Below are 23,790 nucleotides of genomic sequence, written 5' to 3'. Positions count from 1 at the left end.
TTATTCTTGAAGGAAATCGTGTTCCGTTGGGCCGTTTTATGCATACACACATTTAAATTCCACAATATATTTAATTGTTGCATTTGTAAAAAAAAGTCAACAAATATATACATAGCGAATTGCTTATACGATTTCCTTTATTTTCAGTAACTCAGTTGTACGGGGAATCCCATATTTGAAAAGAGGCTACATTAATAACTGCTTTCTCTCATTGAAGTGAGATTTGATATATCGATATATCGATGCATCATGCTAAAAAAACATTGGCTGTATCGATAGGAACATCGATGTGTTTTCATCTCTGAGAAATATCAACAAAGTCGCAATTTTTTGCCAATTACAAATAATTGGAATAATTCTCTGTTTCTGGTGTCCTTTCCGAACTCCAGTGTGTGTAACTGCACAGGAATTAGTTGCTGCTATCCAGATTTCAAGCATTTCGCTGGCCCGCCCCTCGACAAACAACAATAATCACACACACAAAAGCCAAAGGCAGCAAAACACACACACCCCCGCTCTTCGTAACACCCTACATTCCCCGAGGAACCAAAACGGTGAGTAATACTCGCCGTTTGCTGCTGCGACTAAGCCAATTAAAGGCGCTGAGCTTATGATTAAATTATACGAAAGGGAAGACTTTTTGCAAGGGCGACATTCTACAGCCCCACACAAACTTTCCCTTGCTCTGGAAGTGTACATACTCTCTCTCTCTTTCTCACTCTCTCAATGCTGTTGTTGCTCCAGTTGTTTTTGTTGTTGTACTGCCCCATTCCATTGTTGTTGTTTACACCCCTTAAATTTTTTTTTTTCACCCAGGGTGCGTTTTTGTTATTATAAAGCAACGAATACACTTCCACTTCATTCAGAGCAATTTGCAAATAATTGTATGTACATGCATATGTGTTCCTCCTATAATGATTACTGCAATGATGTGTGGCCTTTGGCGCTTGACTGATAAGAGTCGAGACGGAGACCTCCGACGGTCTAAATTTCTAGTATGGGTGCCGGGAAGTCTATATATTTCAAATTGATAATTACCTTTCAGTTCGGCCAACAAAGAAAATTACACCTGTCTTGAAAACGATTTATTGGTTAAAGGGGAGTGAGATCACTTTATTTACAATTACTATAAATATTCAAGTTTCACTTATAGTCATGAAGTGCAATACAAAGGGAGTGACACCAAAATGACTTATGATTTAAAATAAATTAAAGGTGCTCTCTAAAGTATGCAATGATATAAATTAGGTCATAAAACACACTGGAGCATTTTGAAGCATACTCACGGACCACATTTTATATCATATTTCAGTGACAAAACACTTTTTACTGCACTTTAAGTGCAATTACATGTTATAAAAATATTTCGTTTGGTTGACTGAGTTTTGTGCTTTAATTTTCCTAATTTAAAGTTAACACTTATTAGTGACGTCCTGAGTACAAACCATATTTTTGCCTTCATATCTTGTAGGCCTTGAGACCGCTCAATGTAGTTTCATGGTTTAATTAAAATTTAAGATATATATATCGTCCGAAAATATATTAATTAACGTTTTTCTTATTATGCATCACATTCCAAATTAATATTATGAATAATTGAATACCATACATGAGTTTATTTAAATGCAGTATCCGAGAGGCAACTCGCCCTGATTTACTTAGTTCCCACAGTTACGAGATGACGGCCTTGAGAATAATTCGATTTGACTTTATTGAAGCGTTCACTTGAGCTCTCCCCGAAGGTTTCAAGATGATACTGACACTCAAAAAGACTCAAAATCAAGTGGCGTATGGAAGTTCCAGCCTGGAGGGTTTTTACAGACACTTTTGAAGCTTAAGTTGGCTCTCTTTTGTGAGTTTTGTGAGTGAACAAATAAACAAACCCGGTCGGCTGTTCAAACACAAGCATGCCTTAAAAAACGAAATATCGGGGGCAACTGAAAGAAAGGGGAACAAAATGTTGTGTAGCCGTCGCAGAACAAATTAATGCAGCGCCACAGTTTGTTGATAAGCGAGTAGCGCCGTGTGGGTGCGCACCTAAGACACATAGTTATAGGAAACCACTTGCCTGGGTCGGAGTTCGTACTCGTGAGGGCCCAGAGCCGAGAGTCAAGATGAGCAAAGTTCAAAGTGTGGTGAACAAGCTGCACGAACGCATCGACTATCTCATGGAAAAATGTAGATTGAGAGGAATTCTGCAAATTACAATTCGCTAATATGTTTCTTTTGTTTTTAAAGGTCCCAACATGACTGCAGCGCCGTACAATTACAACTACATCTTCAAATACATCATCATTGGTGACATGGGCGTGGGAAAGTCCTGCCTGCTGCACCAGTTCACTGAAAAGAAATGTAAGCATATTCATCTTCTGTGGAAATACTTTAATTAACTCTCTCTTTTCATTTTCCAAGTCATGGCAAACTGCCCTCACACGATCGGCGTAGAGTTTGGCACACGCATCATCGAGGTGGACGATAAGAAAATCAAGCTTCAGATCTGGGACACAGCGGGACAGGAAAGATTCCGAGCCGTCACACGGTCGTATTATAGAGGAGCAGCCGGTGCCCTCATGGTCTATGACATCACCAGACGGTAGGCCTTAATGAAACTACATATATTTTCAAACTCTAAATCGATTTCTTGTTAACCAATCCAGCTCGACGTACAATCACCTGAGCAGCTGGCTCACCGACACGCGCAATCTCACCAACCCCAGCACTGTGATCTTTCTTATTGGCAACAAGTCGGATTTGGAAAGCACTCGTGAGGTTACCTACGAAGAGGCTAAGGAGTTTGCCGACGAGAACGGTCTCATGTTTCTCGAAGCGAGTGCAATGACGTGAGTAAAAATCCATCCATCAATGGAATATTTCGATAACGAATTTAAGGCATAATTCCTTTTTCAACCATGTTAAGCATTTGGTGCATGCGTTGCACGTTTAACTTAAATTTGTATACTACAGCTTAAACTAATTCTTAATCAATATCTCTACAAAACAGTGGCCAGAACGTGGAAGAAGCATTTCTCGAGACAGCACGAAAGATCTATCAGAACATTCAAGAGGGACGACTCGATCTGAATGCCTCCGAGTCCGGGGTGCAGCACCGACCCTCGCAGCCGTCACGAACTTCGCTGAGCAGCGAGGCCACGGGCGCCAAGGATCAGTGCTCGTGCTAAATGGATGCGATGCACCTTACCTTTACAAACAGCCCTAGATATAGAAATCTATTTTTATTTTTTAGCCGACTCGTAATTTACTGGCCCAAAAGCAAAAACCAATGTATGTAGTTAAATGATTCGATTAAGCATAAAAGTGTGTGAGCGAGCAACAGCAAAAACAAAAACCAAAATATAAAAAGCCCTCCCCGATAATAAGAAAAAATCTAAACCACTTTAACATTTCTATTAACGAGTAAGCATAAATATTAGAAAATTGAAAACGTTTGTTGGTTATCGCGATTATTTTTTATGCATCGTTAAAGGAGCCACCAAAGTCGACTATGAAATTTCGAAAAGTTTATCGCTATATTCGCCCCCCACTCACTTGACCCAAACTTAACATTCGGCAGATCGCGGATTCTGTTAGTTGTATCTCTGTATATATATATATACATGTATGCATATAAATATATACTTATATAATAATGAATATTTGACTCTCCTTTTATTAATTATAAACATTTTTTGTTGAGTATTTGTTGTAGACACGTGCAAGAAGGCGAGAAATCGATCAATGTTATATGAATATAAACGATGTATTAATGGCATAATGCATTAGGAAATAAATAAAAACGGTATTTATAAAGCCCCTACCAATAGATGTACTTGTTTTTATTTTAAACTCAAGTTCGACCGGTATGTAAATGAATCTTAATATAAATATTTAAAACAACAAGGGAAGCTAACTTCGATCACTAGAAATTAATACAATATAAATTATATATATTATATATAAAGTAAAGCCTGTTTATTAGTGGTCATAGTTAGTAACTGATCATACATACTTACTGGTCATAGATACTTATTGTTCGGAGTTATGTATGTACTTACTGATCATAGTTACTAATTGTTGAAAGATACTTACTGATCCTCTACATTTAAGAACCGTTTCTCTGGCAGCTACATATGTATGTATATTATGTAGTATTCCGACTTTTATAAAACGAATAACGTAGCTGATATTTTTTTTATTTGGTTTTTATTTAAAGTTCTATATAAAAAAATAATAATGCTTAAAAATATACCGATTGGGAATTTGACTCTGTTGCTTATAATCGATTGGGAATTGCACAATCGCTTAACGCTCCCATTGAAAATTCGACTCGTTTTTATGATAACGTGTACAATTTTGATTTAGGAAAAATTGTACGTTGATAACATAAATTTCGATTGCCGGAGAATATTTCGAATAGGTTAAAATAAATATAAAAAACATTTAAGAACATATTAGAAAAATATTTATTCTTCCATAATATTGCTTTTCAACTTTATAAATAATGCAAATAATCGAAAAATATAATATTTATTTTTCTTTTGCTTTGTCACAATTTTTTTATTCAAGTTTTATATATAATATTTATGGACTCTAATACAATCCAATATTACTTTTTAAATTTTCTTATTTGCTTGTACAACGTTTAGTTGACTCGTTCAACTTCGGCATTGAAATAACGCAGGGCTTATTATTTCCAAAATAGTTAATCTTAATATATTTAAAAATGTTTAATGATACAAATCAATTTTTTTTTGTCTCGTTTTTTTTAAATGTGTTACTAATATAGCGTAAAATAAGCTAAGTTGGCACATTCGTCAGTGTAAATAAACCGACAAAATCCAATCAGCATTGATATAGCTTGAAGCAAGCTAAACCGGCACACTTGTGGTATGCAAATTTAAATTAAATCTTAAAATTAATCATAGAATAAGATTGTCGGTTATTTAAAAAATATCGTATCGATCAATTTGTGACACTCTTGTATTAAAACTACACTTTTTTTAACTTAAAAAATTAGGGGAAACCCCGCTTACGTTTAAAAAAAATTCCAGAATTCCCGCTTCCCGCAATTCTCAATTAAATAAAAATATCGCAGCATCGATATTTGGGCAAACAAAATATCACGATATAAATATATATTTTTGAGAAAAACTATCGATATATGATATTTTGATTCAACAATTAATTTATTCCATCATGAAAGTGACGAAATAACAACTAAAAGCGCAACGTAAGCGAATGTGGACACATGATGCAAATCAAGCGTCTCCTGTGCAAGTCCTGCGGCCTGGGCACGCTGTTGGTGGCCGTCGTCTGGCTCCTGGCGCTGCTCTTTTACTCCCACAGCTTGGGGAGCTCCATCCATTCGGCGGGCTGGCGGATCGAACGGAACGCCACGCCACGGGCTGAGCTGAGCTTCCAAGCCAGGGTCACAACCAGGTGCTCGCCAATCACCGCCAGTAACTCCTCAGAGCCCAAGGATGCATTGGCCGAGAGTGCTCCCGAGCAACTCGAGTTGTTGGGAGTGGTGCGGAACAAGCAGGACAAGTACATCAGGGACATTGGCTACAAGCACCACGCCTTCAACGCTTTGGTGTCGAATAACATTGGACTCTATCGCGAGATACCAGACACCCGCCACAAGGTGTGCCAACGCGAGGAGACTTCTGATACGGAACAACTTCCTCAGGCCTCTGTGGTCATGTGTTTTTACAACGAGCACAAAATGACTCTGATGCGATCTATTAAGACTATTCTGGAGCGCACTCCCAGCCATCTGTTGAGGGAAATCATCCTGGTGGATGATCACAGCGATCTTCCAGAGTTGGAGTTCCATTTGCATGGAGATCTGCGTGCCCGTTTAAAGTACGACAACCTGCGATACATAAAGAACGAGCAACGCGAGGGTCTCATCCGCTCTCGTGTAATCGGGGCCCGCGAAGCCGTCGGGGATGTCCTCGTTTTCCTGGACTCGCACATCGAGGTGAACCAACAGTGGCTGGAGCCGCTGCTGCGCCTCATCCAGGCGGAGAATGCCACGCTGGCCGTCCCAGTCATCGACTTGATCAATGCGGACACCTTTGAGTACACGCCCAGCCCCCTGGTGCGAGGAGGATTCAACTGGGGCTTGCACTTCCGATGGGAGAACCTGCCGGAGGGTACCCTCAAGGTGCCGGAGGATTTTCGAGGTCCCTTTCGCTCGCCCACCATGGCCGGTGGACTGTTTGCCGTGAACAGGAAATACTTCCAGCATCTCGGCGAGTACGATATGGCCATGGACATCTGGGGTGGCGAGAACATCGAGATCTCCTTCAGGGCCTGGCAGTGTGGCGGCGCTATCAAGATTGTTCCCTGCTCCCGCGTGGGTCATATATTCCGGAAACGCCGCCCCTACAGCTCGCCCGATGGAGCCAACACCATGTTAAAGAATTCACTTCGCCTCTCGCACGTCTGGATGGACCAGTACAAAGAGTACTATATCAAGCACGAAAAGTTGCCCAAGGACTTTGATTACGGAGACATTAGCGACCGTGTTAATCTGCGAAAGCGTCTGCAATGCCGGGACTTTGCTTGGTACTTGAAGAACGTCTACCCCGAGCTGCATGTGCCGGGTGAGGGGCCAGCAAAGAAGTCGGCGCCAGCGCCCGTCTTTCAGCCTTGGCACTCGCGGAAGCGCAACTACGTCGACTCTTACCAAATGCGTCTAGCAGAAACGGAACTCTGCGCCGCCGTGGTGGCACCCAAAGTGAAGGGCTTCTGGAAGAAGGGCAGCTCCCTGCAGCTTCAGCCCTGCCAGAGGACTCCCAACCAATTGTGGTACGAGACAGAGAAAGCTGAGATTGTGCTGGATAAACTGTTGTGCCTGGAGGCATCTGGCGATGCCCAAGTAACGGTCAACAAGTGTCACGAGATGCTCGGGGATCAGCAGTGGAGGCACACTCGCAACTCCAACAGTCCAATCTACAACATGGCCAAGGGAACCTGTCTCAGAGCCGCGTCCCCGACAGTGGGCGCCCTCATCAGCCTGGATCTGTGCTCCAAGGCCAGTGGAGTTGGCGGCGCCTGGGACATTGTGCAGCTCCAGAAGACGGGCGAGGAGAAGGCGGACAAATCGAACAAAGCTGACAAGGCGCTGTGACTGGAGGACTGCCCTGCGAGCATATTGCAATATTAGACTGATAACTTTTTAGGTGCAAAGCATATTATGTTTAAATAGCCAGTATTTTTTGCATGAACTCTATTAATAAAGTGTGGTAACAAAGTGTAATTTCTACAAACAATTTGGAAATATATTTTTTACTGCAGGATGTTTTAAATAGTGTATAATAATAGTTAGTTACGTACTTGCTTTTGCAATATATTAACAAAAAATGTATGTAATTTTTAAAACACTTAAATACTTGGCTCCTTTTTTATTTAAAAAAAAAAAAAAAAAATGTAATTTGAATTAATTCATTAATTACTTTAAAACCATGATCCAATTATTAAGCATTTTAGATCACAGTACGTTTTGCATCAATTTGGGCTCTGTTTAAAAAGGCGCAGCAGCGAAAAAGTTGGTTCGATTTTAACCGTCTGTATAACAGAATCGCACAGTTTTGAATGTATATAAAAGTATTTTTTTTAATGGCACATATTATTAAGTATATTCTAGTATATCTTCATTTTGAATTGGTAATTTGCGCAGTCCCCTAAACATCCACACTAAGTTTGTAGCAAAAACAGGCGCCAAATTGCGTGATTTTTATAAAAAGAAATTGTAAAAACATAAATGATGCAGGCCAAAGCAACAGACAGTCGGCAGGAGCCAAGGCTCAACATGGGTGAGTTCATTATTATGCAATATTATTGTAAATACAACGAATAACAATGCCTTTTTCGTAGATACCAATGCGCGTCGCAATTTCATTAAGTTCCATGCCAGGCTTGGCGAGGTAAGTAAGAGGCTTCATAAATATTACAAATATCTCATTGGTACCGGCGTCCCTGCAGAAACCTTGCACCACAGTGCGATTCTTCGACCATTCCGACTGCTACACGGTCCATGGCAGCGATGACTGCGAGCTGGTGGCCAAGATTGTGTACAAATCGACGGCGTTCATTGGTGTCCTGTTGCCGGACGATAAGAAGGAAACACTCCAGTTCGTGTCCATGTCCAAGGGCAATTTTGAGGTGGCGGTGCGTGAGCTGCTTCTGGTGCGAAATCTGCGCGTCGAAGTCTACGTGAAAAGGTCTAGCGACTGGGAGCTGGAGTACCGCGGCTCGCCCGGCAACCTGTTGCAGTTCGAGGACATACTGTTTGCCAACAAGGAGGTTTTGGTGGGCAATAGCATCATCTCGTTGCTCGTGAAGCTAGAGGGCGGTGCACAGCGTCGCGTAGGCGTGGCCAGCGTGGAGCAGAATGACTGCAAGTTCCAGTTGCTAGAGTTCCTGGACGATGACTTCTTTACGGAGCTAGAGGCCACTGTGGTGCTGCTGGGCCCAAAGGAGTGTTTGCTGCCCAGCTTGGAGGGTGAATACGCAGCTGTGAAGACTCTATTGGAGCGGAGTGGCGTAATGATCACAGTGCCTAAGAAAAGCAGCGCCAATGATCTGTTGCAGGACTTGAACCGTCTTTTGCGCTTTGCCAAGGGACAGCAGGAGGACGCCTTGGGGCTGAAGGAACTTCAGTTGCAGTTGGCTTCGGATGCTCTTAAGACTGCCATCAAGTACTTGGATCTGGTCAACGATGCCGGAAACCTGGGGCATTACGAAATCAAAAAACTCGATCTTAATCGGTAAGTGGCCATGCGATTTTAACTATATAAAATATGAATAATTCAATCCAATTTCATTTCAGATTCGTCCACTTGGACTCTGCTGCCGTGGCCGCGCTGAACATTATGCCCAAGCCGGGCACACATCCATCCATGCCCTCATATCGCTGGCAGAGCATTATGGGCGTACTCGATCACTGTCGCACTCCTCAAGGTCACCGCTTAATGGGCCAGTGGGTGAAGCAGCCGCTGCGCAACCGGGATATCCTCAACGATCGCCACAACATTGTCGCTTGTCTGCTGGAATCACCGGATACATTGGAGACGCTCAGTCTCGACTATCTGAAGCGAATTCCGGACATACTCATGCTGACCAAGAAGCTGATGCGACGGAAGGCGACGCTTCAGGATCTGTTCCGCATCTACCAGGTTATTCTGCGAACGCCAAAGATTTTGAAACTCTTGCTCGATCTGGAAAACAGCACCATAGAGAGCATGATCTGTGCGCCATTTAAGAGCTTCCTGGAGGACCTTACTGGTCTCAAGCAGATGGTTGAACAGGTGGTCGATTTTGAAGCCATCGATAGGGGAGAGTATCTGGTAAAGGCTTCGTTTGATAATCGACTGATGGAGCTGCAGCAGACGATGACGGACCTGTACGCCAAAATGGGGCGCCTGCAGACCAAGTGCAGTGAGGAGCTGGATCTGGATGGCAAGCAGCAGGTGAAGCTGGAAAACGTGGCGAAGCTGGGCCACCATTTTCGCATCACCTTGAAGGATGATTCCGTGCTGCGCAAAAACAAGAACTATCGCATTGTGGATGTCATCAAGGGCGGCGTGCGCTTCACCTCTGATAAGTTGGAGGGGTATGCCGAGGAATTTGCCAGCTGTCGGAGTCGGTACGAAGAACAGCAGCTGTCCATTGTGGAGGAGATCATTCAGGTGGCCGTTGGATATGCGGCTCCACTTACATCGCTCAATAATGAGCTTGCTCAACTGGACTGTTTGGTGAGCTTTGCCATTGCCGCACGCAGTGCACCCACACCTTATGTGCGACCAAAGATGTTAGATGAGGGTGCGGGTGAGTTGGTTCTCCAGGACGTACGTCATCCCTGCTTGGAGCTGCAAGAGCACGTCAGCTTTATAGCAAACAGTGTGGACTTTCAAAAGGGTAAGATTAGCATAAGAAACAAGTAATACTTTTCATATAAATCTTTGTTTTTGATTTAGACAAGTGCAACATGTTCATCATAACGGGTCCGAACATGGGCGGCAAGAGCACATACATTCGTTCGGTGGGAACTGCTGTCCTAATGGCCCACGTCGGTGCTTTTGTGCCCTGCAGTATGGCCTCCATAAGCATGGTGGACTCTATACTCGGCCGAGTGGGAGCCAGCGATAATATTATCAAGGGTCTCAGCACGTTCATGGTTGAGATGATTGAAACATCTGGGATAATTAGGGTAAGTACTGGAAGTATGATCAGGAATGAAGAAGTAATTTCACCATTGTTATTATTGATTCATTGCAGACTGCCACAGATAAATCCTTGGTGATTATCGATGAATTGGGCCGTGGAACTTCCACCTATGAGGGTTGTGGCATTGCCTGGTCCATTGCCGAGCATTTGGCCAAGGAGACCAAGTGCTTTACTTTGTTTGCCACCCATTTCCATGAGATTACTAAGCTCGCAGAGTCGCTGGCCACAGTTAAGAACTGCCATATGGCCGCAGTCGCAGATTCAGATAACTTCACACTGCTCTATCATGTGCGTCCAGGCGTCATGGAAAAGAGCTTTGGCATTCAGGTGGCCCGATTAGCCAGCTTTCCCGACCATGTGGTTCAAAACGCCCAGGAGGTGTACAACGAGTTCGAAGACGAGCATGTGGACAAGCAGAAAAAGGAGGACAAAGCTCTCCTGGAGAAGATTCAAGTGGCTATTGAACAGCTATCGACAGCAGGCAACAATACGGATATAAACGTGGAGGACTTGACCCAACTGGTCACACAGTTTACGAAAGACATCAAGAAACTTGATAGTGATTACTTTAAATCTGTGCTGGCTACCAGCGAGGCATAAATTGAATGCGAATATTTTTCCGTTTATCAACCAGTATTACTTCAGGAGGCAAGAACGATATATTTCAGTGGTTATATTTGTTCAAATGAAATCACTTTTTTTTAAATTCTGTTTATTGTTTTTTCCTTTGCATTATAAACGTGTACTGTAATATTTATGAAATGTGAAATGTAACGTTAAAATCAATTATCTCCTGTGCATTTTCTATATATTCAATTAAAAAAGGGTGAAATGTGTTAAATCTGAAGACAATAGAGCAACTTTTGGTTATCTGAATATATCTCATACAGGGCTGAGCTTAAAATATATTTAGTTTTCATATTTGTTAATAAAAATCAAGCCTTTTAAAATATATATTTTTTAAACGTTGATTATTTCATTAATACACTATACTTATGGCCTTTTTTCGATCACTAATCTTAAATAGTTATATAGGAAAAGATGTGAACAAATGTCTTATATTCTATGTCATTGATTGGGATAGAAGATATGAGTTTAAATGACCCCAAATTATGAAGAGTCCAATGATTAACATGAATACTCCATAAAAATTAAGTGTTAATGTGCTAATTAATTTGTATTGTAAAGTTTGCGTTGCGATACATTTTTAAAAAGCTGATTGAAAACGTTGCAGAATATGTGTGTCATTAATAGAATTATTTATTCGGCTCCATGCCCAACTCAGACCAGACCGAAAACGTTTTTTAAGACAGCGTGAAAAACAAAATACTGCCCTGACACGCTGTCAATTTAATCGGTCTGGCTTTAACCTCAGCTGTCATGTGCGCTAAAGCGCCGCTTTTATCGTCCCGTTGGCCCGATCTTTAGCTTCGACTGTCATTGCCAAATTCAACTTAAGTGCTGTCAAAAGATAATTACCGTTTCGGCTTTGATTTTTCTTACTTCTTTTTTTTTTAAGTTTTATACAACTGAACGACAGCAGCTCTGCGAATTGCCTAAACCTGTTTTTTGAGGCTGCCTTGTCTGGTGCAATACCATAATATGGCTAAAATTGTCGATTATTGACATTACTTTTTTCGAACTAAAAATTAAGTAATTAATTAAATGTTATACTTTATTGCTATAGAGTTCATATTTAAATTTATATAATTTTCTGGAATAAATTCATAACTTTTTGTATTTCTTACCTTGCATCGCTCAGGAATAGGTAAAAAATTTCCAACAAAATTTTTTGTAAATAAATTATAAAGACTACAAAATTGAAGATTAATATTCTCTAAAAGATTATCGATTTCTATTTTAAATGAAGAAATAGGAATGACCTTTTTATGTAAATTAAAACTGTCTCGATTACTTTTTTGGACAATTCTCTCGTCATTCATTAGCTAAAAACTATCTTAAGATGAGAATATTAAGTTAAGTACTTCTGCGGGTTATTTGGTAAATCATGTTTTGAAAAATATTGTAATAGTATTCTGGAGCCTTTAAAAAATCTACCGTTGTAACTTCTTAATTAAAAATAATTCCACACAAAATGAATATTTTTTTATTTTAAGTTTCTGATGGAAAAGTAAAGTTAGATAAGAAGTACTTGACTTGTATAAAGTCTTAATTTATGTTAATTTTATTCACTTAACCGAATTCTTTGAATAAAACAGCATTCTTGAATAATAATACTAATAATATAGAAACTTAGTTAAATGTAGCTCTGTGCAAGTTTAATTTGATATCACATACTCAACAAACATGGCATGTTAGCAGCGCTTAACAGCCTCCAAAATTGACAGGCAACTTTAAATATATTGCATTTGCCGACAGTTCGGCATGCTTGTCTGCCACGATTAGTGGCAACCACCAGGCACCCAAAGAGGCTGGCTCCCGTCCAGCTCACCCAGCTCCCAGTCCGGTCTCCAGCCAAAGCTCCTTTAAAGCCAACTTCATTTGGGTGAATGGGGCGAAGACGTCCGATGCGCCGCAACGCGACGTGTACAATTATTAATTTGATACGATATAATTGACATGTTGGCGATGCCAAAAAGGAAGCACTAACATGCAGACAACAGCAGCAGCAGCAGCAGCAGCAGCAGCATCAGCATCGGCACCAACAAGGTGAAGCCTCGTAACGTGGCTAACCAGCTAAGCCATTGCGACGCATATTAACGCCGTGACTTACAGCCAAGGACTGATCCGGGTTAGATATGACACTCGGATAAGCACGAACTTCTTAATATATCCTTAAAAAAATATTTTTTTGAAATTATATTCTTGGTTAATTGTAAAAGTATGTATTATAGTAACCATTAATTACTTTAAAATAATATTAAATATTAAAACAAGAAGGGAAGCTAACTTCGGCACGCCGAAGTTTATATACCCTTGCAGATAGAACTTCTATGAATAGGAATCCATACAATATAAATTATATATATTTGTGTTAAAAAACAATGAAGTAATACCTGCTTTCATTTCATTCACCTATACATATTATATTTGCAGTTTTACATTCACAGATTTGCATTTTTCCTCTACATCAAACGATCGTTTGTATGGCACCTATATGATATAGTCGTCCGATTTTTATGAAATTTGCCACAAAATTTAAGACTTATATAAAATGGCTATACCTCAAATTTTATGAAAATCAGCTGAAAACTAAAAAAGTTATAAATTTAATTGTATTAATTTCTCGATCGTTCCTATGGGAGCTATATGATATAGTAGTCCGATTTTCATAAAATTTTACACAAAATTTTAGAATAATATGAAATGGCTATATTTTAAATTTGATTAAATTCTGTTGAAAACTAAAAATGTTATCGCCACCGCGATTGTCAGTCTTCCGACAACAGCCACCGCCATTCTCATTCCTCTCAAATTTCTCGATCGTTCCTATGGGAGCTATATGATATATTAGTCCGATTTTCATAAAATTTTACACAAAATTGTAGAATAATATGAAACGGCTATATCTCAAATTTGATGAAAATCTGTTGAAAACTGAAAATGTTATACTTATTAATTGAATTAATTTCTCGATCGTTCCTATGGGAGCTATATGATATAGCCGTCCGATTTTCATAAAATTTTACACAAAATTGTAGAATAATATGAAATGGCTATATCTTAAATTTGATCAAATTCTGTTGAAAACTAAAAATTTTATAATTTTTTTTGTAAAACTTTTCCGATCATTCCTATGACAGCTATATGATATAGTCGTCCGATCCGGCCCGTTCCGACATATATACGAGTGAGAGTATATAGAAGACTAACTGCAAAGTTTCATTTAGATAGCTTCAAAACTGAGAGACTAGTTTGCGTAGAAACGGACAGACGGACAGACGGACAGACGGACAGACGGACAGACGGACATGGCTAGATCGACTCGGCTGTTGATCCTGATCAAGAATATATATACTTTATATAGTCGGAGGTGCCTCCTTCACTGCGTTGCAAACTTCTGACTGAAATTATAATACCCTGCAAGGGTATAAAAATACTTATAAATTATTCCTCTACTTTTAGATAATAATTCTGGCTGTGCAAAGGATACGTTTCGGACTCTTTAATTAATTATGTTACTATTTACCTTTTAAGTATAAAATGTATGGACTAGAAACTCTATAGTCATCGTTGAATGTATGTTTCAATGCATTATCGAACTATATTTTCTAAATTCCGTAGAAACAATCTAAGTCAATGACCAAAATATCATTGTTTTATTAGCTTACCTTTTTTAACTGACTTTAAATATATAATAAACTAATTTAAAGTCCCTTAAAATCAGAATATTTTGTATAATTTTTTAACGTTTTCTTTTGAAACTTCTACTAATTTTCCTAAAGTTTGCATTCATCCTTTACTAGCACTCTTCACTGCGTCCCATCTCTGTGGTTTCATTTTCACGTTTCCATCTTTTCACCGCCGTCTCCTGGCTTTCTGGCAGGCAGGCGTGTAAATTGTTTTTACTTAATCGTTGCGGACACAAACGCACATGTTGCTTGGCCAACAACAACACTAACAACAACCACAACGCCAGAAACTGGCCAACACTTTCTTGCCTCTTTTGCCGATCTCCTTTGAGATCGCCTTTGGTTGGCTTTGTGGCGCGCTTTTGGTAATTGCACTTGGTCTGTTGCTTCTGTGTTACCAAGTCCCATAGCCACACCAATGGCCAAGAGAATACGACATAACCCTATTTTGTAAATTGCTTACATACATAAAAGAATTTTATCCAAATTTACTAAAAATTTTTCCTAATAAATATGTGAACGAAAAATTATTTGCCTTTTACTGCATTTGTTAGAGTTAGCGATATTTTTTGACCCCGAACAGGTGAATTTTTGCTCATACCTTAGCTATTGTAATAATTATTATTGTACTCAAAATATTGAAACACAAATATTGAAATTCAGGTATTTTAAAAAACCAACAATATATATGTTTTTTTGTTTTGTATGTTCGATAATACAATTTTATATATATTTTTTGAATTTAATCATATTTAAAAATGAAAAATGATAATTTTTCGAAGCACAAGTCTTTATAAACCATTAGAATTTGCACATTTAAAAATGTTTTTCGATATGCTTATATATTTTTTAAGCATAGCTGCTTAAACCTTTTCCCAATGCATTTCGTGAACTGTTTATATACATTACTTACCTATGGAATAATCTCTTTTAACATAAAGTTTTTTACAAAATCAAATGCATTAATAACTATTAACACGTTTATGACTGTAAAACCAGGGGCCAGTTTGGCCTGCGGAAAATTGTTATTTGTTGCTGGTAGCTTGTTGGTTGTTGCCGAAGCTGAAGCGTTGACCAACTTCAGTCGGCCAGACATGCAAATTTTTTGGTGTGTCTAATGTTAGTTGTTTGTTAGTTTTTATGCAAATTTTCTTGTTTCACTTGACAAATTGTCTGTTCGACTTAATGATGGAACGTAGGTTGGCCATAGTTGTTGTCCCGTCGGTTCAAAGTAATTATGTGCATAGTAGTTTGGGTTTATGATTACGGCCGATTACATATGATCACCTGAGGTACATGTTTTTGAGAAAGTTTTAAAAGTAAATTTATAATTTATACAAAAAATGTACAAATATTTGGAACTACCAGCTTTAATGAAATCGTCATTTTGCAGTCAACTGAATAGTTGCTTAAAAGTATTAAAAATCATTTTTCTTGATTTGGAAAGGTTTTTTTAAGTTTGTAGAGTCCTTTTACCCAATTATTGGCTATTACCAATAGACCTTACTTAAACGAAACATCTTCTTGGATTAACTTTGAAACGATATAAATGGCAAGATATGTGACTTAGTTCTCGCTTAATGTTCGAAATGGTCTCAAAAGAGAGTGTTTTGGGAGGAAAATCTAATCGATATGATATGTATTTTAACCCTTTATGTCCCTTGTTCATACATTTTTTAGCCCGTTCGCGATGATTTTATGATAATAATACATTTAAAATTGATTCGTTAAGGATACATATTATTATACCCTTGCAGGGTATTATAATTTCAGTCAGAAGTTTGCAACGCAGTGAAGGAGGCACCTCCGACTATATAAAGTATATATATTCTTGATCAGGATCAACAGTCGAGTCGATCTAGCCATGTCCGTCTGTCCGTCTGTCCGTCTGTCCGTCTGTCTCTCAGTTTTGAAGCTATCTGAATGAAACTTTGCAGTTAGTCTTCTATATACTCTCACTCGTATATATGTCGTAACGGGCCGGTTTGGATGACTATATCATATAGCTGCCATAGGAATGATGGGATAATTTTCACAAAAAAAATTATAACAATTTCAGTTTTCAACAGAATTTGATCAAATTTAAGATATAGTAATTTTACTATACTCTACAATTTTGTATAAAATTTAATGAAAATCGGACAACTATATCATATAGCTCCAATAGGAACAATCGAGAAATTAAGACAATAAAAAATTATAACATTTTCAGTTTTCAACAGATTTTCATTAAATTTGAGGTATAGCCATTTTATATCAGTCTTAAATTTTTTGTAAAATTTTATGAAAATCGGACGACTATATTATATAGGTGCCATACAAACGATCGTTAGATGTGGAGAAAAATGCACATCTGTGACTGTAAAACTGCTATGTAAAGGTGAATAAAATGAAAGCAGGTATTACTTCATTGTTTTTTAACACAAATAAATATAATTTATATTGTTGGGATTCCAAGTCATAGAAGTTCTATCTGCAAGGGTATATAAACTTCGGCGTGCCGAAGTTAGCTTCCTTTCTTGTTTTTTTTTTTTTAACATTCAATGCCACAAGGTGGGCGATGAGTGGTCTTTATATTTCTTTTTATTTTTGAACTTAAACGTTAGCAGTTTCTCTTGATTTCGATATCATTTACAAAGTTTCGGTCCATTGGGTCGTGAACCTAAATTCCCACCTATCACATTTTATTTTTAGTGTAGGATTCATTTAGTTTTTATTACTAAAAACACATTTCTTGACCCAAGATTGCGTCCCATTTATTCACACTCATTCCATGCACAAACCAAAATTTGTGTTGCAGAGCAGTCAATCAATTATGGCTATAACTGGCAGTGAAAAGGGGAAAAATCATAAAAATCTTATCTGCCAACCAATAACGTGGCAGATGGATGGATGGATGGCCAAAACGAGTGGGACATGCATCGAAATCTGTTATTAGCGGCCATATCAAAAAATGATTAGCGAAGCCGCCGAACCAAAAGACGATGGTGTTGGCCCGAATGGCGGAGAAACCTAACAAATGATGAAGACGGACAAGCTACTTGGCCGCTTGGTTGGTTGGTTGGTTGGTTGGTTGGCTGCATCCAGAGGACGGAGACTGATTATAGACTTTAAGGTGTAACCGGGGAGAGAAAACTACATAACACTAATTTCATTTTAAACGAACAGTAACGTTGCCGTGCATATAATTTAAATAATTGCATAGGCGCTGCGTATAGCCCGGCTATTGATGATGTTATCATGTTATGTTCGCATACGGTGCACACTTATACTTAGTCGCTGTCTTACAATCTTATCTACAATTTCCGTTGGCAGCTGCTGCTCCTGCTGCTGGTGGTAGTCGACGCGGCTGGTTCCCCTTAATTACAATGTATCGCTTAATGGGCAACACTTTGCTGCCGGCAGGCTGGCTCTTTTCTCTCCCCTCCCCCCAAAAAAACATTGTCTTCGTGCGAGTGCTTTCCTGATTATTGGGTATTCGAGGAAACGGGTGTGTGGGGCATGTTCATTTTAATCCACTGATAAAACAATTTACTCTGCCATCTCCGTTTCTCTCCTTAAATTATGGTTACAAAATTTTATGAAGCCATTTATATCACTCACAAGAAGCACCGCCTATATGTAGCATGCAGCACAATCGATTCGTCGCACCATACACTCAGCTCCTTCGCCCTGTTTTAATACCTCCATTTCAGTACTTGTTTTCAATTTCTGTGCAATCGCAGATGAGGGTAACCACTGAGTTATGTAATTACTCTTTACTTGTCCATACTAAAGAATTAAATAATTATAAAAATTAGCCGCTTACCTTGCCTTACCCAACGCCATAAAGTTAAGTTATTTTTATGGAAATATATTAAAGTGAATGCAAGTTACTGGGTAATTTTACTACAACAACATAGAAAGACAACATATTTTTATGATTATACATTTATTTTATATCCATCTAGATAATGTTTGTTAAAATATAGGGCACAAGCTTAGGAGCTTATGTATGAAAGGTGCATTTTAAAATTGGTGACTTGCTGCTGATCTTTAATTAAAAATAAGAAACCAATTATGGGCATTTAAAATGAAATTATTTATAAAACTTATATATTTATAAAAGACAGTGTTGAATAAATATTTAAATATACAGTCAACATTACCACATAAAAAATATTTTCGATGATCTGCCTAAAAATTGACAAGTCAAGATTTTGAGACAGAGTTTCTTAAATAAATTGGGAAGTTCAATCATGGCATAATGTCAACCGATCAGATTGGGATTTGGTAACCGATAAGTATACTTATATTTCCAATTATGTATGTAAAATCAGGAAGCTGTCTTAGTATAATTTATCAATGAAAAAATACAAAATATTTTTACGTACATTTCCATATTACATTTTTTATGTTTAAGTTCTTTAGCATTTAAACAATTCAAAGTCTTTCCCTAAGGATCAGCTAAGCCATATCAGAAGAGAACAAAAACATGGCCTGCGAATCAAATATCATGTGTTGGCCTTATAAAGTTGCCTTTTTTTGTGTGTCATTAATACATTTTTATGCACCGGCATTCAACCTACCGCTGGGACCCCCACTTCCCTAAATGACTCTCCTGTATTATGGTAAGTGATTAGCTTGAAAGAAAAATTACGGGGGAAACAAAAAGCAACTACAGCAAAAAAAAAGAAGTGGTAAAAGAAACGAGACGTGTGCAATTTTTATTTACCAACACTTGAGAGCGGCTAACACAAATTTAACACTGGCCGCCGCCAATGTAGCCATCAGGCGGCATGCAATGCTCGACTAACGAGCAAAAACAACGGCCAGAGCGGCCAGGCCGCCTGAGTAACTGCAACATGGAAACTACCAAACTGCCTTCTCGTGGTAATCAATTTTAAAATTTATGACAAAATTTGCAGCTTTAAATTATGCCATTAAGCACGGCATGTAACTCATATCGTCAGGCAGGCAGTCGGGTTGGCCGGCAGGCTGTTGGCGGCTTAAAACAAGAAAAAGCCAAAGGAGAAACATGTTAACTGCTTTCCTTCGGAACGCGTGTGTGTTGTGTGTGTGCTGAGTGTGTGCTGAGTGTGTGTTTGTGCCCATGCAATGGCGTTTGCATTATACGCTCGTATTTCGCCACATTCAACAACGAGCTACAGAATGACGGGTGGCCATAACTCATGCCCGATGCCCCAGCTCCAGCTCCAGCTCCAACCCGATCCCCAAACCCCCAGCAGCTATCCGCCATGCACCAGCACCAGATCCCCAACTGGAGTCACCGCCTGAGACCTGGGCAGCAGTTGTTGCAATTACAACTGGACACCACATGCTACAGCTGCCTCCTGTGTGTGCTGTGTGTGTGTGTTAAATATTGCAATTTATCACGCAAATGCGTTTTTCAATTTTAACATGCCGCCAGGCATCATAAAAACGTTACAAACCAACAATATGAGCCAAGAGCCCTGGGTAGAAAAGTAGAAAAGCGGCTTGGCTGTATGAGGGTAAGCTGAGCCCACAGACGAGGAGGCATCAACTTGGCACAGCATTGTGTCCCCCACCGAAGAGTTCAGGAAATAAGGTGCAACACCAACACCACATGTGGAGCCAGGATGGAGCCAGGATGCCGCCAGGATGCCGCCAGGTTGCTGATGGCTCTGGACAAGCTGCGGCTCACCTCATCGATTGAATTGAAAGCCACGCGAAATATGAGACCGAATGGAAATGAAATGAAAATTGTGGAAGGTGGCAATTACTGAGAGGAACGGGAATCTGTATGAATCGGAATATATTTTGTGACAAAAAATAAATATATTAATGTCGAATTTATGAGGACATAATTGAGGCAAGAAGATATACTGAGATCATATGGGTTAAAAAGTTTTCATTAGATTTTTCCCAGTTTAATGAAAGGAATATATATTGATAAATATTTTAGGGTATTTACAATGATATTGATATGATATGATACATATGATATGATATACTTATATCCAAGTAATCCTGCAGAACTCCCAACGTATGGACTACCAAAATCCCTTTCAAAACCCATAGCATTTTTCCATACTCAAATCCAAAATCACTCTCCAAATTTGAACCAATGGAAAAAAGCCTTCAGCTCGATTATTACCTTGCCCACAGTCCAATTAGGCGGACAGCCTCTGTCATCTGCATATCAGTCCATTTTGCCCAGCTCTTGGCATTTGGAAAATGTTAATAAAACGGTCTTGGCCATGACAGTGACCACCATGGCAACGGCCAAAAGCGTTGTCAACGATTTTCAATTCGCAACATTCGTTAGCTCGGAGGGATGACAGTTTGGCTGAGAGTTGGCCAAGTGGGACACTGATGTAGAGATTGGAATCAGAGTCCCGGTCGGATCTAGTTTGTGCCCGTGCGTGTTGGCCATTTTAATCATTGGTCTAAACCGCCCCTGGCCGAGTCTGCAATTGCGATTAGTTTTGTTTTTATTTTTGCCATATCAATTTGCATGACATTCGGTTATACAGCTTCCTGGGAGTCTGTTTCCCAGACCCCCTTATGAAATGTCTTTTGTCGGTGATTAATTGCACAGAGTTAGAGTATTTTGGGTGGAAAGTTATTACAAATTGAGAGCTCTACTACTTCGAATGAGAGAAAAATGGATAAAGATGGAGATAAAACTAACAGATATTCACGAATTGCCTCAAATGGGGTGTGTCAGCTTTAATGAAATCCCCATTTTGCATTTTAAATGTGTTTTATGCATCATCGTCCACTAATGAAGTTTATTATACATTTTTATTACGGTCTTAAAATATAGTATTTTAATGATTTCGGTCATCTATTCGATTTTCGTTACCAAAAACGGTCGATGAGGTTTCTTATAATGTTAGAAATTTAAATGGTTGAGAGAATTAGGGTATACTGATTTCCTAATTCATAAGCTACTAACTATTTTAGATTTCTATAATATTGATTAGTTAAATGTGCCAAAAAAGGCAGTGTGTAGATACTTCTTTTTAAGGAAAATATAGAACATTAATAGAAACTCTTTAGTTCCTTATAGCTTGTTTAGTCATGTTACCTTTTTGAAATTTCTTGTGTACTTTATTTATTATGTCTTAATAAATATCACAAATAATTTTCTGGAACATTACCACATATTTTGAAAGAGTATAAAAAAGACAGCCTAATATTTATAAAATCTGAATTCACGCTTTTGTCATTTCATTGAACAAAATTTGAATATTAAATTAACACAATATTTAATGTCAACAGAAATCGCACGCATCGTAAAATCAACAAAAATATATTTATGTGAAATCGTATGGATTAACCTTTTCCACATATATTAAGCTTATTTTTTTCGTTTAGTTTGAGTATTTTGGTGACAATTTATGACTAAATGAAACGTGGCGGCGGCATTTTTCTCTGAATTGTTTTCGGACAAATTGAAATGTATTAATATTAAATGTTATAAATAATTTATAAGAGCTTACGCAACAGAAGAAACACACTTTATAGCAATCAATTTGCGCGGGATTTTTATTTTTTACTTTAGAGTATCAATGTTAATATCAAAGTTCAAGCTGTCAGAAGTCATTAATATCCATGGAAAATTATCACAAATTTATTGCTCTTATTGCTGTATAGTTTTCGTTTTCGCTTATTAATTTATGTTAATCATTCGCAAAATGCAAAGTGACGACGTAACTCACGAGGTGTCAGCGCCAAACAAAAGCCATACAATTGTATTTTATAGATATTTCGAATGAAAACGACCCCCTTTATAGTTTGAGTGTGGATTTCGACAGCCACCTGTGACCGTCCTGCCGATCAGCCAATGTAATTCCCCATTTAAATCCATACTTTATTGCCTTAGATTCAATCAAAGGAGACAACAGAAGCGCCGACGGTACATCAGACACAGATGCTGATGCAAATGAATAAGGAAGTTCAAAAGATTTAATGATATAATTTATCTAACAGCAGAGACTTACTTCGATTTGTGATGTCAGGCATGGCATATGGGGCTGTGGCAAATAAAGCTTTTATAAAATTGCTTTGTGTTTTCACATAATGGAGTGCCAGCTCTTTAGTTTATTGATATGTAAATAATATATATCACGGTGATTTCTATACTTTTTGTGGCTTTAATTTTGTAATTTGCTAGCGGGATTTTTATTTGCCATTCTGTTTGTATTTAGTGATTTATTTTGAGGTTTAGCGATAGTTAATTTTGACCCTTAAATGGTATAGTCTGAAGCACTATTCCCTTGAATTTCTGTTATTTGTATTTACATCACAAATAAACTCAAATCACTTTACCTAAATTGGCCCACTTATCGATGTAAACTTATTTGCTAACCACTTGAACCATGAGGCAAACTTCACCTCTAATTGACTTTATGCTAATTATATTGATGCTTCCGATAAGACAAACTGACAACAGTTTAAACTTTACCTTTTCCTCGGGCCAATTAATTTATATTCCTGTGCGATTGCTTGAGAATATTTTCCTCGCCCGAAGCTACGGCTACGGAAATTATCTTTTGCTGACCATCGCCATATTTAAGTTAATTGCTTTGCATAAATTTTTAATACGATCTAATTAATTAGCTTGGGACCTCAATCAGCCGACATTTGTTCCCGTTCCCGTTCGCCGAGGCTGCCTCAGTTATGGCCATGTGTCAACGGTTATTTATGCACAAATGCAAGAGTTGTGGCTTATAAATGTAGCTGTCAGTTGTCATAATTTATAGAATAACTGTCAGAGCTGTAACACCTCTGCGCACGATTTTCTTTCTGGGCTGCGGCTGTTCCCTCGGCGGCCTCTAAAAACCTATCGCTCGCAATGCTGCCATAATCATAGCGTCAACGTTTTTGATTTATGCGCACAGCTCTCCATTTCTGAATTTTGTCTTTATTTTTTGTGTATGTGTTTTGTTTTCATCTTTTTGGCTCACGAGGGTCCAACGGAGTCGCACAGAAACTGTTGGAGGTGCGGGGAATGGCCAGGTATGGCCTACCAGGTCGCCAGATTGGTAGGCTTGGAAGTCTCGCGACAGTTGATTATGATTAAGTGCTAAGCCCGAAGCCAAAGCTGAATAATTTTCGAGATTTGCGCTATAAATTTTGAATACTCTTAGCAATGCACTGTCACAAAATGCCACTGAAATTTGGCTCCAAAGAGGCAGTAAAAATGGTAAGACGTCGCTCTCTGGAGTTTGCAACAACAAATCTTGTGTGTGGGGCGACGCACTTGATGTTTATT

The 23,790-nt window shown here is 38.7% G+C and overlaps 3 protein-coding genes across 4 annotated transcripts; all 3 read left to right on the top strand.

The window, feature by feature from the left end:
- The first annotated feature begins 191 nt into the window (after positions 1 to 191).
- Rab14 (RAS oncogene family member Rab14) lies at positions 192 to 3,820 on the top strand. 2 transcript variants are annotated; one of them, XM_020954579.2, is made up of 5 exons: positions 192 to 554; positions 2,239 to 2,352; positions 2,413 to 2,593; positions 2,658 to 2,840; positions 3,002 to 3,820. In XM_020954579.2, the coding sequence occupies exons 2-5, from the start codon at positions 2,247 to 2,249 to the stop codon at positions 3,177 to 3,179; spliced, it is 648 nt and encodes a 215-aa protein (XP_020810238.1). In that variant the 5' UTR covers positions 192 to 554; positions 2,239 to 2,246; the 3' UTR covers positions 3,180 to 3,820. The 2 variants fall into 2 exon arrangements, with proteins under 2 accessions (XP_020810238.1, XP_020810237.1); XM_020954578.2 differs by lacking the exon at positions 192 to 554 and adding an exon at positions 661 to 2,178.
- A 1,285-nt stretch (positions 3,821 to 5,105) lies between these two features.
- Positions 5,106 to 7,277, top strand: Pgant35A (polypeptide N-acetylgalactosaminyltransferase 35A). Its single transcript, XM_020954558.2, has one exon. It carries the CDS (start codon positions 5,246 to 5,248, stop codon positions 7,133 to 7,135), a length of 1,890 nt encoding a protein of 629 aa, XP_020810217.2. The 5' UTR covers positions 5,106 to 5,245; the 3' UTR covers positions 7,136 to 7,277.
- A 209-nt stretch (positions 7,278 to 7,486) lies between these two features.
- On the top strand, positions 7,487 to 11,225 carry spel1 (DNA mismatch repair protein spel1). Its single transcript, XM_020954587.2, has 6 exons — positions 7,487 to 7,820; positions 7,882 to 7,931; positions 7,990 to 8,774; positions 8,837 to 9,924; positions 9,984 to 10,216; positions 10,285 to 11,225. Exons 1-6 carry the CDS (start codon positions 7,769 to 7,771, stop codon positions 10,831 to 10,833), a joined length of 2,757 nt encoding a protein of 918 aa, XP_020810246.2. The 5' UTR covers positions 7,487 to 7,768; the 3' UTR covers positions 10,834 to 11,225.
- The last annotated feature ends 12,565 nt before the right edge of the window (positions 11,226 to 23,790 follow it).

This window comes from Drosophila serrata, unplaced genomic scaffold (genome assembly GCF_035046125.1).
Source record: "Drosophila serrata isolate PLE 108 unplaced genomic scaffold, ASM3504612v1 contig_245, whole genome shotgun sequence".
NCBI classification, from domain to species: Eukaryota; Metazoa; Arthropoda; class Insecta; order Diptera; family Drosophilidae; genus Drosophila; species Drosophila serrata.
This window is presented reverse-complemented; position numbering and strand designations above follow the sequence as displayed.